The sequence below is a fragment of the Enhydra lutris genome, unplaced genomic scaffold, assembly GCF_002288905.1.
Source record: "Enhydra lutris kenyoni isolate GAN:26980312 unplaced genomic scaffold, ASM228890v2 scaffoldscaffold23, whole genome shotgun sequence".
Lineage (NCBI taxonomy): Eukaryota > Metazoa > Chordata > Mammalia > Carnivora > Mustelidae > Enhydra > Enhydra lutris.
The window spans coordinates 7819196-7832645 of record NW_019154107.1 but is presented as its reverse complement, the minus strand read 5'-3'; the positions used below and the strand labels follow the sequence as shown (position 1 = coordinate 7832645).

At 44.3% G+C, this 13450-nt stretch overlaps 2 protein-coding genes across 2 annotated transcripts; both read right to left on the bottom strand.

Annotated features, from left to right (window-relative positions):
* Positions 1-587: 587 nt before the first annotated feature.
* Positions 588-1544, bottom strand: LOC111150533 (melanoma-associated antigen B5-like). Its single transcript, XM_022508027.1, has one exon. It carries the CDS (start codon positions 1542-1544, stop codon positions 588-590), a length of 957 nt encoding a protein of 318 aa, XP_022363735.1.
* Positions 1545-6002: 4458 nt separating this feature from the next.
* Positions 6003-6974, bottom strand: LOC111150364 (melanoma-associated antigen B17-like). Its single transcript, XM_022507808.1, has one exon. It carries the CDS (start codon positions 6972-6974, stop codon positions 6003-6005), a length of 972 nt encoding a protein of 323 aa, XP_022363516.1.
* Positions 6975-13450: the final 6476 nt, after the last annotated feature.

The window sequence follows — 13450 nt, the reverse complement described above, 5'->3', positions numbered from 1 at the left end:
ACCTGCAAGATCCCCAAACTTAAACTGCCTTGTTTCAGGGAATATACACACTTATCTGCCCTAGAACACCTCCCTTCTCATCCTATTTTTCTTTTTTTAACTTTCTTATAAGACATAGAGGGTATCTCAGTATCTTCCTTACGATCATAGCTACTGGTCTCTAAAGTTCTATGGGAAAGGCTAGGTCTTTATCTTAGCATTCCCATTCCTAGCATGGGACCTTCCAGAAAGCAGGTTACTCAGTAGACATTTGGGGAATAAGAGAATATGAGGTCTGACTTGTTGTGAAATAATGTCCCCTAAATTCTTTAACAAACTAAGGATATTGAAGTGTAAATCCTTTAATTTTATGAAACAAAAGACTGAAGGCATAAAGAGCACCAAAGTTGATGTTTTATCATTTTTTTATATTCCATTATCACAGTAAATTTACTGTGGGATTCTTTCACATTTCCCTGAAAACCCCTACTATGATGTCATATTTTCTTATTTAGATGATTTTTTTAAAACCTCAGATTTCAATAGGAGTGGGAGAAACTGCTGGATGTGCCCCTGTGATGCACACTGGCTATTGTGGTAGGTCTGGCTCAGGCTCTTGCTTCCTCATCTCTCAAAGCTTCTTTATATCTTGATGAGAAGACATTGGGAACTGTACCATTGACCTTGGCCAAATATTCCAGGACTTTCATCTTGCTGGTTTCAGCTTGAGCTTTTGGACCCCACAGGAACTCGTAGCGTGGAGGTTCACTGTTCAGTACTTGGCGGTACTCCAGGTACCGTAGTCTCACCAGGTCTTTGGTGATGAGCTTTCTGGGCTCACCATAGATGAAATGCTTCCTCCCAGCAAATACTCGCATCATACCCAGGAATTTCCAGATGTCTTCCTCAGCAGCACAGTTGCCCTTCATGAAGATCACACCCAGGACTGTCATCAGGAGACCGGTCTTGGGTAACCCTCTGCCAGCACGCACCCTCCCATTGTTAGGGAGTTTCACTTTGCTGACCAGGTCATAGGAGTGTCTGGTTGAGTCAACTTCTTTCAATTCGACCGCAAAGACAACCTCAATGCGTTCAGAGGCTCTCTTAAGGATCTCAGGATATTGGTTTTTGTAATTTTGGCCAATAATCTTCATCATGTCTTCCTTCACAATGGGCTGTTTCATTTTATATTTGTACAGAAGAAACTGTTCCAGCAAACCCACCTTCATAGTTAGAATATCAATGCATGAGCTCTTAGTAGAAGGTGAGACCTTAGGGAAACATAGGTGCTCCTTATGTTGGCTGTCCTCACCCTCATCAGATCTTGTACCAGAAATATCTGAAGAGGTAATGGTGGTAGATGGGCCACCCCAAGACTCCTGGGAAGTGCTAATTGACTCTACAGCTGATAGATTTTGGGTATTACCCTCCAAAACAGGAGAAGAGGAGGTGGGGGGCTCTTCCATTGCTACAGGGGCCTGAACTCCCTTGTGATTCTGGGAGTTACTGTGAGACTGGTGGCATTTCTCACGAGTGCGGTGCTTACTCTTCTGACTCCGAGGCATAATGAGTATGATCACGGACAGTGGTCAGGAGTTTGAGCAGGCAATGAGGACCCACTGAAGGAAGACGAAGTTTAACGGGATGTGCCCACCTTCAGCATGAAAACACCACCTTGGCTGGTGGTATATAAGGAAGGCTACATTTGTGGTTTTCCTCGAGGGCACTTCTCTAAAAACCCACAGGGCTCCCGTTTCCTAATCAGCCAGTCTGTTGGGAAACCTGTGAAAGAAAGTAGAGTGAGGTTTATGCTGCTTCCTGCCAGACCTGCCTCAGGCATGCTGGGGTGACAGTAGGGGCTGCCGGTCTCATGGTTGAGGAGTCTCTTACGGAAGACACGCATTCAACTAGTGGCAGGTCATGGGGTTTTTTCCTCTCTTCTCCTGAGGCTGACATCACAAGCATCCCTGGCACCCACAATAAGGAAGTGAAAGTGATTTCCAGCTTATAATTCCTGTCTAGGTCTGAATGTTCAGTGGGGAATTTTCTATCCTGGCCTCTTCGTGGTCCTCAATCCTCATTAAGGGTCCTTACTTTGGGTCTGTGTAGGGCCTGGCAACTCCACCCCTTTCATTGAATGGTAACTGTACCTTCAAACTAAGGATTTCAGTCCCTGTAAATCTGATAGAAATAAGTGTTGCGGGATTTTTGACTTGATAACCTGGCACTAGTTCTTAGGGCTGAAGCCAGGGGTGCAGCCAGATTCTTGGTCACTCTCTCTGTTCAGTGGTAGGTAGTCCCTTGGTCCTTGCTTTGATCCCTGACCCTTTTCATGGCCTGGAGTTCCTCCCTCCCTTACCCTTAGACCTGCCCCTCATATCAAGGTCTTTACCACCCTATGACCCCTAGAAGAAAGTGAGGATCTCTTTATCTGGTCATACCTGTCCTTGGTGTCCTGAAGCTGGACACTTGCAAGAAACTAATGCTTTTGTTCTCCTACTGTTAGGGGTGTGTGGCTCCTTTAGTCCTCAGGGTATTCACTTTGGCCTGTGAAATCTTTCCACTGTTGCTGCTTAAGCCACACCCCTTAGACTAAGTCTCCCATCCCCCTGTGACACCACAGGAGGAAGTGAATATGTCACATTATGTCAACAATGCTCAGGTATCCAAGGGCTTCTAGCAAAGGCAGGGTTCTATGTGATTCTCTTCAGGTCTCAGACAAAAGGGTTCCCTAAGTTCTCACTCAGAATCCTCCTCTTCATTACTGGTAGGACCTGAGACTCCTTCCTTTGCTTGTCTGAGGTCTCTTACCTTAAACCATGGGAGCCCCATAGTAACTAGCATCATAGGTAGACAGGTCGGCGACCCCTCTCAGACCTAGGAGGCCAAGGCAGAGCTGCCGAGATAAGCATGCCCTCACTTGTTTAGGGTTTCTCAGGGCCACAAGAGCTTTGGTTTACATGGGTGATCTTAAGCTAAAAGAAAGTGGAAACACAGGGCCTGCACAAGTTACTCCTGCCTGTTCCTTTCCAGATGTGATATCAGGATTCAGGCTTCATGGGGCCCTCTCTGACCCAGCTGGGGGTTTGCCGCTAGTCTTCTCTTAGGATCCTTACCTTGACTCCTAGCAGGCCCTGGGTTTCCACTTTCTTTCAGCCTAAGATCACCCATGTGGACCAAAGCTCTCTTGGCCCTGAGGACCCCAAAATAAGTGAGGGAATGCTTATCTTGGCAGCTCTGCCAAGGGGGTCACCCGCCAGTCTTCCCGTGATTCTAGTTATTATGGGGTATTTGCCTCCTTAGTCCTCATTCTTCAGAATTTTCATATTGACTTCTGTCTCTTCTTTGAAAGGCTTCCTGGGAAATACCTCATCCTTCCAAACACTTGCTTAGTCTCCCTACTGCAAAGCTAGCAGTGAATGGGTTGATTCCCAGGGTGATGTGAGATGAAGAAGCTGGGAAGGGTAAGGGCCCATGGTTGGTGGTGTGCTCTCACAGAAAGCAAGCTGATCTCTTCCTTCTCATCACAGTCTTAGCCCCTTCCATAATTTCACTTCTAAAAGATTTACTTTCCACAATGAAGGGGCTCAGCCACATGATACTGTGAGTCCCTGATATTTTGAGGTTTACTGACATTTTCTTTGTTGATAATGTAATTGTCACTGAATACTGTCTCTTTCTTTATTCATACTGCACCCTGATTTTGCTATTCTTATTGCTTGTTCCTTGGGCTGTGTATTCCAGAACTGTATTTTGGGTATGAAGTTGTGCTTTTTAACACCTAAAATACATTTTGAATACTGAGCTGAAAAATGAAATAAGCGACACAGGTGTGCCTCACCCTGGGAGGAGTGACAGTGGAATCCAGAGCCAGGGTCTAGGCCAGCAGAGTTACTTTCCCGCCTTAAATTTGAGAATATTCTAAGTTCTTCAGCTGAAAAGTGAGTCCAATAATGTTTATCAGGTAGGACAACAGACCTACATTTGATGTGTTTAACCCACCTGGCACAGTGTTGAGCAAAGTTCAGTGTTTTTATTTATTAAGATTTTATTTATTTGAAAGAGAGATTACGAGCAGGGGGAAGGTCAGAGGAAAGGAGAGGGACAAGCAGACTCCCTGCTGAGCGTGAAGCCGGGCTCAGGGCTTCATCCCAAGGCCCTGAGATCATAACCTGAACTGAAATCAGCTGCTTAACCAACAGTCAGTCACCTAGGCACCCTTAAGTTTGGTACTTTTAATGAATGGCAGTTATTACTAAGATGATTTTGACCCCAGATGGTGACATTGTTTCCTCACAGAATTTTATTTCCAGCTTGAATTAGATAATATGCAATTCCAAACAATATAGAAATCTAAATCCACGAAATGCTCCTGGACAAATAAAACTCAATAGTATTTGCCCATCAAAGCATCTATTGTTTAATATGGGTTTGGGGTTGTCTTCTCCAGTTGGATGCAACTGTAAGTTGCTATTTGTGCCAAGGATCAACAACTTCCCTCCTGGGTCCATTTCCATCCAAACCACCCCCTATATTCATTCATTTTATCGCCACTAAAATTTGGTCTCTCCCTTAAGGGTTTGACAAATTATACTCAAAAAAACTTAGTTAAAATGCCCTTTTAATGGAGTAAGAGCTTTTACTTATCCCGTGATAAGTGGTAAAGTCCAGGGGCTTCTTGGAATCTCACTTCAATGGAGTATTACTCTGATTACTCAGAAACTCTCCGGACACTCTATGCCTAGAACATATTTGTGCACTGGGTTACCTGCACTGGAGCAAGCATACAGGACCCCTTCCATTCCGGCCCCAGCCAGGGACTGTCAGTGGTTTTGTCACAATCCCAAAGTAACTGTGAAAATCTTTTCCATTCTAGGCCTAGTCTCTCAATGTGGAACAACTGACTGAGGACCTGGTCCCGCCCTGCCAGGCGCTCCCACAGCTACATCCAGCCGACTGCACAGCCTGGCTTGGAAAGACCTCCCCCTCAAGGGACTGGCACTTTACCCAGGCCAGCACAGCCTTGATCAGGTAATTTACACCATACTGTTCTCATCTAGGACCTTCCCTGTGCACCTCTTTTTTTTACTTGTCATTTACTTATTTCTTAGAATGTATCTTACCATCCTCATTATATGCTGACTACTGCTAAAGTCTACAATTCTATGTGCCATGGTCCAGTCTTATTTTTCTTAACAATCCCGGTGCTTTTAGGGAGTTTTCCAAAGAGCAGGTAATCAGTTAATGCTAGAAGAAAGAAGGGAATGAGCCAGAAGTTTAATTTATTTGATTTAATGTCTCACACTTTTTGAATTAGCTATGCATATCCAGGTATATATTATTTAACTTTAAAAGTAAAGACAAAGAGAATGGTTACTTATTTGTCACCAATTTTTGATCCCAAGTATTTTCTTATGATGTTCTTTCACATTCCCATGAAAAACCCAATTCCAGTAACATGTTACCTTGCTCTGTAGCAAAAAGAAAATACTATAGGTTTTTCAGCTTGTTTACAAAAACAAATCTCTTACTTTGAAACCTGAATAGTAATAAATGTGTTATCTATGGCATTAATAAACTTAGATTCAGATGCAAAATATTCCATTAAAACAAACAACATTTGAACACTTAAAGAAAAAATAGACCTACAGATTACTTATGTGCAACAGGAAAAAAAAAAATCAATGCTCCTTGTTATCTGCTTTTGGATCATAAATATAGTATAGATGGTTTGTGACTTTCGTTTTCATATACCAAACCTATAACTCTCCCTTGTGAGACAGCAATAAATGAGATCCATGCCATTCTTAAGTTTATCTTCTAGAGCTAAATGACCTATTACAAGAAAAAACACATTTGAGAACAACTCAATAAGTATAACTATATATGTTTATAGAAGCTAACAGTTTAGAGCAAACAGGAGGAACATCTATGCTTTTTTTCCCTCCGATCCCTAGGGCTCTGCTCTACTGGGAAGGTGCCCTCTTCCACCCCAGGGAAAAGCAGCCGCCCCGACTGCCTGACTAGACGCGGCGCCTGCTACGGGCCCCCTTCGCGGCAGACCCCCTGGCCTGGGGTCTGGCCCCCACGCGCTCCTCCTCGTCTAGCAGAGCCTCCTCGTACAGCTGGGGGTAAGAGCTGGGCACCGTGTCGTTGATCTTGGCCATGACCTGCAGCACCTGCATCTTGCTGGTCTCCGCGCGGGCCTTCGGGCCCCACAGGAACTCGTGGCGCAGAGGGTCGCTGGCGGGCACCGGGCGGTACTCCAGGTAGCCCTGGCGCACCAGGTCTCGGGTGATGAGCTTGCGCGGCTCACCGAAGACCAGGTGCCTCTTGCCCTCCTGCACGCCCAGCACGTTGAGGAACTCCCAGACCTCCTCCTCGCTGGCGCGGTTGCCCTTCATGAAGATCACGCCCAGGAGCGCCATCAGGAGGCCGGACTTGGGCAGCCCCTTGCTGCCGCCGCCCAGGGTGCCCTCGCCGGGTTGGGCCAGCTTGCTGACCAGCGTGTAGGACTGGCCGCGGTCGTCGGCCTCCCGGACCTCCAGCCCGAAGACCAGCTCCATGCGCTGGGAGGTGAGCCTGAAGATCTCGGGGAAGTGCTCGCGGTACTTCCTGCCGATGATCTTCAGCAGCGCCACGCGCATCAGGGGCTCCCCGGAGCTGTGCTTCTCCAGCAGGAACTGCACCAGCATGCTGGCCTTGCGGATCAGGGGCGTTTTGCGAATGGCCAGAGGGGCGGCCGGGGCCGCAGCCGCGGCCGGGTTCTCGGCGCCCTGGTCGCCTGGCAGGCCTGGGGACCCTGTGCCAGGAGACCCAGGGGCCGGGCCACCTTCGGGTGGTGAAGATGGACCCGCCTCCTCCGGGGAGCCCGGGGGAGCGCGGGGGGGCTCCTCTGCTGCTGCTGCTACAGCAGCAGGAGCACCCCCGACACCCTGAGCCTCACCGCGGCGTTTCTCCCGGGCACGGGCCTTGTTCTTCGGGCGCCGAGGCATGGTGACACTGGTCAGGGCTGGCAGGCAGCGAAGGCACCTGGAGAGAGGGGACAGTGAAGTGGGGGGAGCCCCTTCAGTGGAGAGGTCCCACCCTGGCTTTGCCCACGGCTGCCCCTGCAGGGTCCCTCAGGGCACTGCTCTAGGACCCCACAGGGCTCCCGTTACCCTGGTCAGCCTGGGCCCTGAGGAGGAAGGTGGTGTGAGCCTTGGGCCCCAGCCAGCCAGCCCTGCCTGGGCGTTACCAGGGTGACGGCAGTGTTCCTGACCAGCCCGGACCCTCCCAGGCCAAGGCCAGGACGGGGGATTGCGCGTGGCCTGTGTTCTAGGGTATGGATTCCCCTCAATCGTCTCAAAGGCCATTTCCTTCCCACCAGTAGGCCTGGGGGTCTCTGCCTGTGCTGAGCTGAGCCAGAGTCCAGCAGTCCCGCGACAAGGCCTGCAATCCCCGAGACCCCGCGAGGTAAGTGAAGGGACCTGGGGCTTAACCGCCATGTTGGGGCCTCCGAGCCCCGAGAGCATGGGTGGAGCGGGGCAGGGCCTGTTGCACCTCTCTTTTCGGGGGAGTTGGGGCTGGGGGGTTGTCGAAGGTGTGTCCTCAAAGTTGTAACCCGGAACTCCTTGCACATCGACCCCTAACAGTATACAGGTCCCCAGTTTGGGCTTACCCTAGGCAAGAGCTGTCCGACAAGGCCTCACTACCCACGGCGTGGTCCGGAGGAAGTTCTCGAGGGCCAGGAGGTCCACTTCCGGTCATGTGGGTCTGGGCCCCCCAGGAGGAGGACCCTGGAGGGTGGAGGCGGGCTCTGTGGGCGGGGCTCTGTGGGCAGGGCTCTTTGGGCGGGGTAGGGAGTGATGGAGGTAGTGTGTGGTGTGCTGGATTGTAGGGGGAGGAGTCTCACAGCGCTCACACAGGGGCTTTCACTGATTCTTCTCAGCCTGTTGTTCTCAGACCAAGGAAGGGTCTCATTCTGTTCCCTACCTCCATTAGGAAGTATTTGGGTGCCTGAGCTTAGCTGCGTTGTTGGAGCCCTCCACATATGGGACTCTTGGGCCCCACTTATGTGGGGGGTGCATACCTCATTACTCTCTCAGTGTCTCACTATACTCCTAAAAGGTCCTTGGCTCCTCCAATCAGCTGACCTAAGGCCAACTCTTCACACCAAAGACTTCAAATCTGTGAGCCTTCTGATAGGAATTCAAGGTACACCTCATCACACAGCTCCTGCCTGAGGCTTCCCAGACATGACTGTCATAGGGTAAGAATCCCATGGGATCCCTTTTCTGGGTGGATGAACCCTTCAGGTTTCATTCAGGGAACTTGCAGAGAGTTAGCAGGTCCGGAGTTCCTTCCTTTTCTCACTTCATACCTCCCCATACCCCCATCAAGGCCTTAGAAATCCCATGGGAAAGTGGGGTGCTCCTAAACCTGACCACCTTCCTGGGGCTTCTTTTAGTTGACATCATTCTCATTGCTCCAAGATTCTGGAATGAATTTCCATCCTTATGTATAATTGTTGTGATACTTGCTAGTCTAAATAGTTCGTACCTTGTACCTTTTGTTCTATTGAGATGTTAATGAAGCCCAGTCCACTTTCAGAGGCAAATTTTCAATTGGTTATTAGCACAGCTTGCAGAGTCACACTGCTACAAACAACCCATACATTTTTTTAAAAGATTTTATTTATTTATTTTACAGAGACACAGCGAGAGAAGGAACACAAGCAGGGTGAGTGGGAAAGGGAGAAGCAGTCTTCTCTCTGAGCAGGGAGCCAGATGAAGGCCTCGATCCCAAGATCCTGGGATCCTGACCTGAGCCAAAGACAGATGCTTAACCGACTGTACCACCCAGGTGTCCCTTTCAGTAAGTTTTTTAATTTTTTTTATTTAAATTCAGTTCAGCATACAATGTATTATTAGTGTCAGAGGTAGAGTTTAGTGATTCATCAGTTGCATATAACACCCAGTGCTCATTCCATAATGTGACCTTCTTAATGCCCATTCCCCTACCCACCTCCCCTCCAGCAACCATCAGTTTGCGTCCTGTATAAAGATCCTCTCATGGTTTGTCTCGCTGTCTGTTTTCATCTTCTTTTATTTTTTCTTCCCTTCCCCTGTGTTCATCTGTTTTGTTTCTTGAATTCCACATATGAGTGAAATCATATGGTATTTGTGTTTCTCTGACTAACATATTTCACTTAGCATAATGCACTCTAGTTCCAGTCACGTCATTGAAAGTGGCAAGATTTCATTCTGATGCCTGAGTAATATTCCATTGTATATATATATACCACCACTTCTTTACCCATTTGTCTGTTGGTGGACATCTGGGCTCTTTCCATATTTTGGCTATTGTGGATGTTGCTGGCCCTTCAAATCAATATTCTTGTACCCTTTGGATAAATGTCAGGTTGTAGGGTAGTTCTTTTTTTAACTCTTTGAGGAACTGCCATACTATTTTCCAGAGTGTTTGCATCTGTTTGCATTCCCACCAACAGTGTAAGAGGATTCTCCTTTCTCTGCATCCTCACCACTATCTGTTGTTTCCTGTGTTGTTAATTTTAGCCATTCTGACTGATGTAAGGTAGTATCTTATTGTGGTTTTGATTTGTGTTTGCCTATCAGTATGTTTTTGTAGTTATCTCCTAAAGAAACTGTAGATGTCTTTTTGGTTTTGTATTAAGTATATCTTGGATATTATTGTTTTCAGTAATATATCTTCCATTACATGTTGTAATTTGTTAGTGACTTTGTTTTGTCAGATTCCTTAATTTGCTGTGTTGATTTCTTTATACAACATCTTTCTGAAGCTGTTTATGTGTCTTAATAATTTCTGTACCAATTACTTGGAACTTTTTAATTAAGATATCATGTTGCCACCATTTTTACCTCTTTCTTTTCATTATTCTTTCCTTTTATTTACTTTGGTATTCATATTCTTGTCTAATAGTTGTGTAATGTGTATGTATTTTCATCCAGTTGTAGACAGTGGATTTGATATCATATGTCTTTGTTTTCTTGTCAAACCTATTAGATATATTTGCAGTAGTTCCCATTTAGTATATTCATTATAGATTTTAGAAAATGGAAATTCTTCTTTCTTTCTTTCTTTCTTTCTTTCCCTCTCTCTCTCTCTTTTTATTTTTTTTCCGATATGGAACAAAATTTGCATGTCATCCTTGCACAGGGGCCATGCTAGTCTTCTCTGTATCGTTCCAATTTTACTGTATTTGGTGCCAAAGGAAGCATGGAAATTCTTTTGTAATGCAAGCTTTCCAAAACTTATTATCATCAGCAAGTGTTATTTATTTATTTTGTCAAAAGCTTTTTCTTTACCCTTGCACATAGTCCCATCCTTTTCCCCTCTTTTTTTTTTTTTTTTTGCTATGATAGTGATTTCCATTTGGAATGCATTTTCTAATGTTAATTCACTGCTATATTGGAAATACTATGAATTTATTTAGGATATTTGTCTCTATGAAGTGAGCTTGGCTTTAGTGTTATTTTATTGAGGGATTCTCACCTGGTCTTTGTATCAAAAAGAGGTAGCCTATTTTTAGTGGTTGAATACTCCCGAGTTTTTGTATAATTTAAAAAAGTTTACATGAGGTGGTGATTACTTTTTCCTTTATCATTTTGTATAAGAAGCCCAAAGGCCTGGATAGCCCTGGAGTCTTTTGATGTTGCCTGGGTTAAACTGCTGTTTCAATTTCTAATTTTGTTGATTGAAGATGTCTGTCTCTCTGTGGGCCTAGTTCCTTATTTATATTACGTTAACCTTAAAAGTAAGCATCCAGTTATTTTACCAGGAAGATGGGTTTATCTGGAAATAGCAGAGAATTTCAGTTTGGGACTTGGAGACTAGGCACAACCATAGTCAAGTCCAAGAACAATGGAGAGGAATACTCTTTTATAGCTGGAGGGAAGAGTTGGGGGAGCTCTTTTAAAGTCCATTGGAGTAAACTTGGAGTTTGAAATGGTTTTTCATTGGCTAAGTTGTGAGAGTCTCTCACTGGTTGGGCTGTTCCTGGGCAAGGAAAAAAATCTTTTTTTTTCCTCCTGCTCTTGTAGTGAAATATTATGAGCTTCTTTCTATTGGGAATACTTTTCTACTTGTCTGCAGTTGAAGACAAGTGGTAAATTATGAGAGCTCCTTTTTCTGGCCTTCTGCCTCCATTTTAGATGAGTTTTCCTTTATTTAATTTCACAGTATTTTGATAAAATGCTCCATTTTGCAGGCATATCTTAAAGATATTGTAGGTTCAGTTCCATACTACCATAATAAAGCTAGTACATATTGCATTAAAACACGTCACATGAATTTTTTGGTTCCCAATGCATCTAAAAGTTATATTCACACTGTACTATATCTATTACTTGTACAAAAGCATTATGTCTAAAAAAAAATACAGTGTGCATACCTTCATTTAAAAATAGCTTAGTGAAAACCCCATGCTCATACAGTTCTGTTTATGTGGGACATATTAACTAAGTGAAATTTCTAAATGCCTTTCAGCTATAAATTCATTAAACTCGTTTTTATTTGTGATGTATGAGTATAAAATATGTGTTACTTTTATGTAATTTGAACGAAGGATACTACAAGTACATTTAAAAATAAAGTGAGAAGATGATAATTTCCATATTGAAATTTTAACTTCTAGGACTTAAGAAGTTGTAGTAAATACTCAAAGGTGAGTGAGTTTTAAATAGTCATCAAAGATGGTGACATATACGCAAAAAAAAAAAAAAAAAAAAACTTTCAAAGAATACCAGTTATACTAGAAGTGAGGAAAATGGGGAAATTGGTTTTTAATAATTTCTGGAGAAAACCCGAATTTGATTGGTGCTCAGTGAATACCTATTAGATAGATTAATTGACTGGCTGCTTTATATGGTGAGGCACTGAGCTGAGAGATACATGATAAGCTATGGTATAGAGGCATACCTTGGAGATGGTGTGGTTTTGGTTCCAGATTGCTAGAATAAAGCAAATATTGTGACAGGGAGAGTCCATTGAATTTCTTGTTTTCCCAGTTCATATAAAAGTTATGTTTACACTGTATTGTCATTTTTTCAATGTGCAATACACCTGGGTGGCTCAGTGGGTTAAGCCTCTGCCTTTGGCTCAGGTCATGATCTCAGGGTCCTGGGATCGAGCCCTGCATCGGGCTCTCTGCTCAGCGGGGATCCTGCTTCCCTCTCCCCCTCTGCCTGCTTCTCTGCCTGCCTCTCTGCCTACTTGTGATTTATCTCTCTGTCAAATAAATAACTGAAATGGAGGGAAAAAAAAAAAAGAGTGCATATCGTAATATGGGGCACCAGGGTGACTCAGTCTGTTGGGCACCAGACTCTTGGTTTCTGCTCAGGTTGCAATCTCAGAGGTTTGATTTTGAGCCCCACGTCAGGCTTTGTGCTGGGCATGGAGCCTACTTAAGACTTTCTGCCCCCTCCCCTGCATGCATGCACTTTCTCTCTCAAATAAATCTTTAAAAAATATTAAAAAGTACATACTGTAATAATAAAGTACCTTATTACTAACAATTGCTACCCATGATCTGGGCTTTCAGCAAGTCATAATCTTTTTGTTGATGGAAGGTCTTGCCTCTATGTTGATGACTGCTGACTGATCAGGCTTGTGGCTTCTAAAGTTTGTGGTGGCTATGGCAATATCTTAAAATAAGACAACAACAAAGTTTGTCACATCGATTGACTCTTTCTCTCACACAGTTTCTGTAGCATTGACACTGTTTGATAATATCTTCACCAGGAGTAGATTTCATCTCATGAATCCACTTTATTTGCTCAGCTTTAGGAAGCAAAGCCTCATCCATTCAATCTTTATCATGAGATCACAGCAATTCAGTCGTATCTTTAGGCTCCACTTAATTCTAGTCCTCTTCTATTTTTACCACATCTGCAATTGCTTCCTCTACCTGAAATCTTGAAACCCTCAAAGTCATCCATGAAGATTGGAATAACTTTTTCCAGACCCCCATTAATATTGATATTTTTATTTTTCATGAATCTTAAATGTCCCTAATTGCATCTAGAATGGCAAATTCCTTCCAGAAGGTTTTCAGTTGGCGTTGCCCAGATCCATCAGGGGATCCATTAGCTATGATAGTTATAGCCTTATGACATGTATTTCTTAAATCGTAGACTTAAAATTTGAAATTAACTCCTTTATCCACAGAATGCAGAATGGATGTTGTGTTAGCAGGAATGAAAACAATGTTTATCTCGTTGTCCATCTCCATCAGAGCTCTCAGGGGACCAGGTGCACTGTCACTGAGCAATAATATTTGGAAAGGAACCTTTTTTCTGAGCAGTAGGTCTCAACAGTGGGCTTAAAATGTTTAGTAAATTATGTTATAAACAGGTGTGCTCTCACCCGACCTTTGTTTTTCCATTTACAGAGCACAGACAGAATTAATTATTAATTAATTGATATTAATTAATTAATTAATATTAACAAA

Excerpts from the sequence above, each read along its gene's own strand:
- LOC111150533 (XM_022508027.1), bottom strand. The coding sequence starts at position 1,544 with ATGCCTCGGAGTCAGAAGAGTAAGCACCGCACTCGTGAGAAATGCCAC.
- LOC111150364 (XM_022507808.1), bottom strand. The coding sequence starts at position 6,974 with ATGCCTCGGCGCCCGAAGAACAAGGCCCGTGCCCGGGAGAAACGCCGC.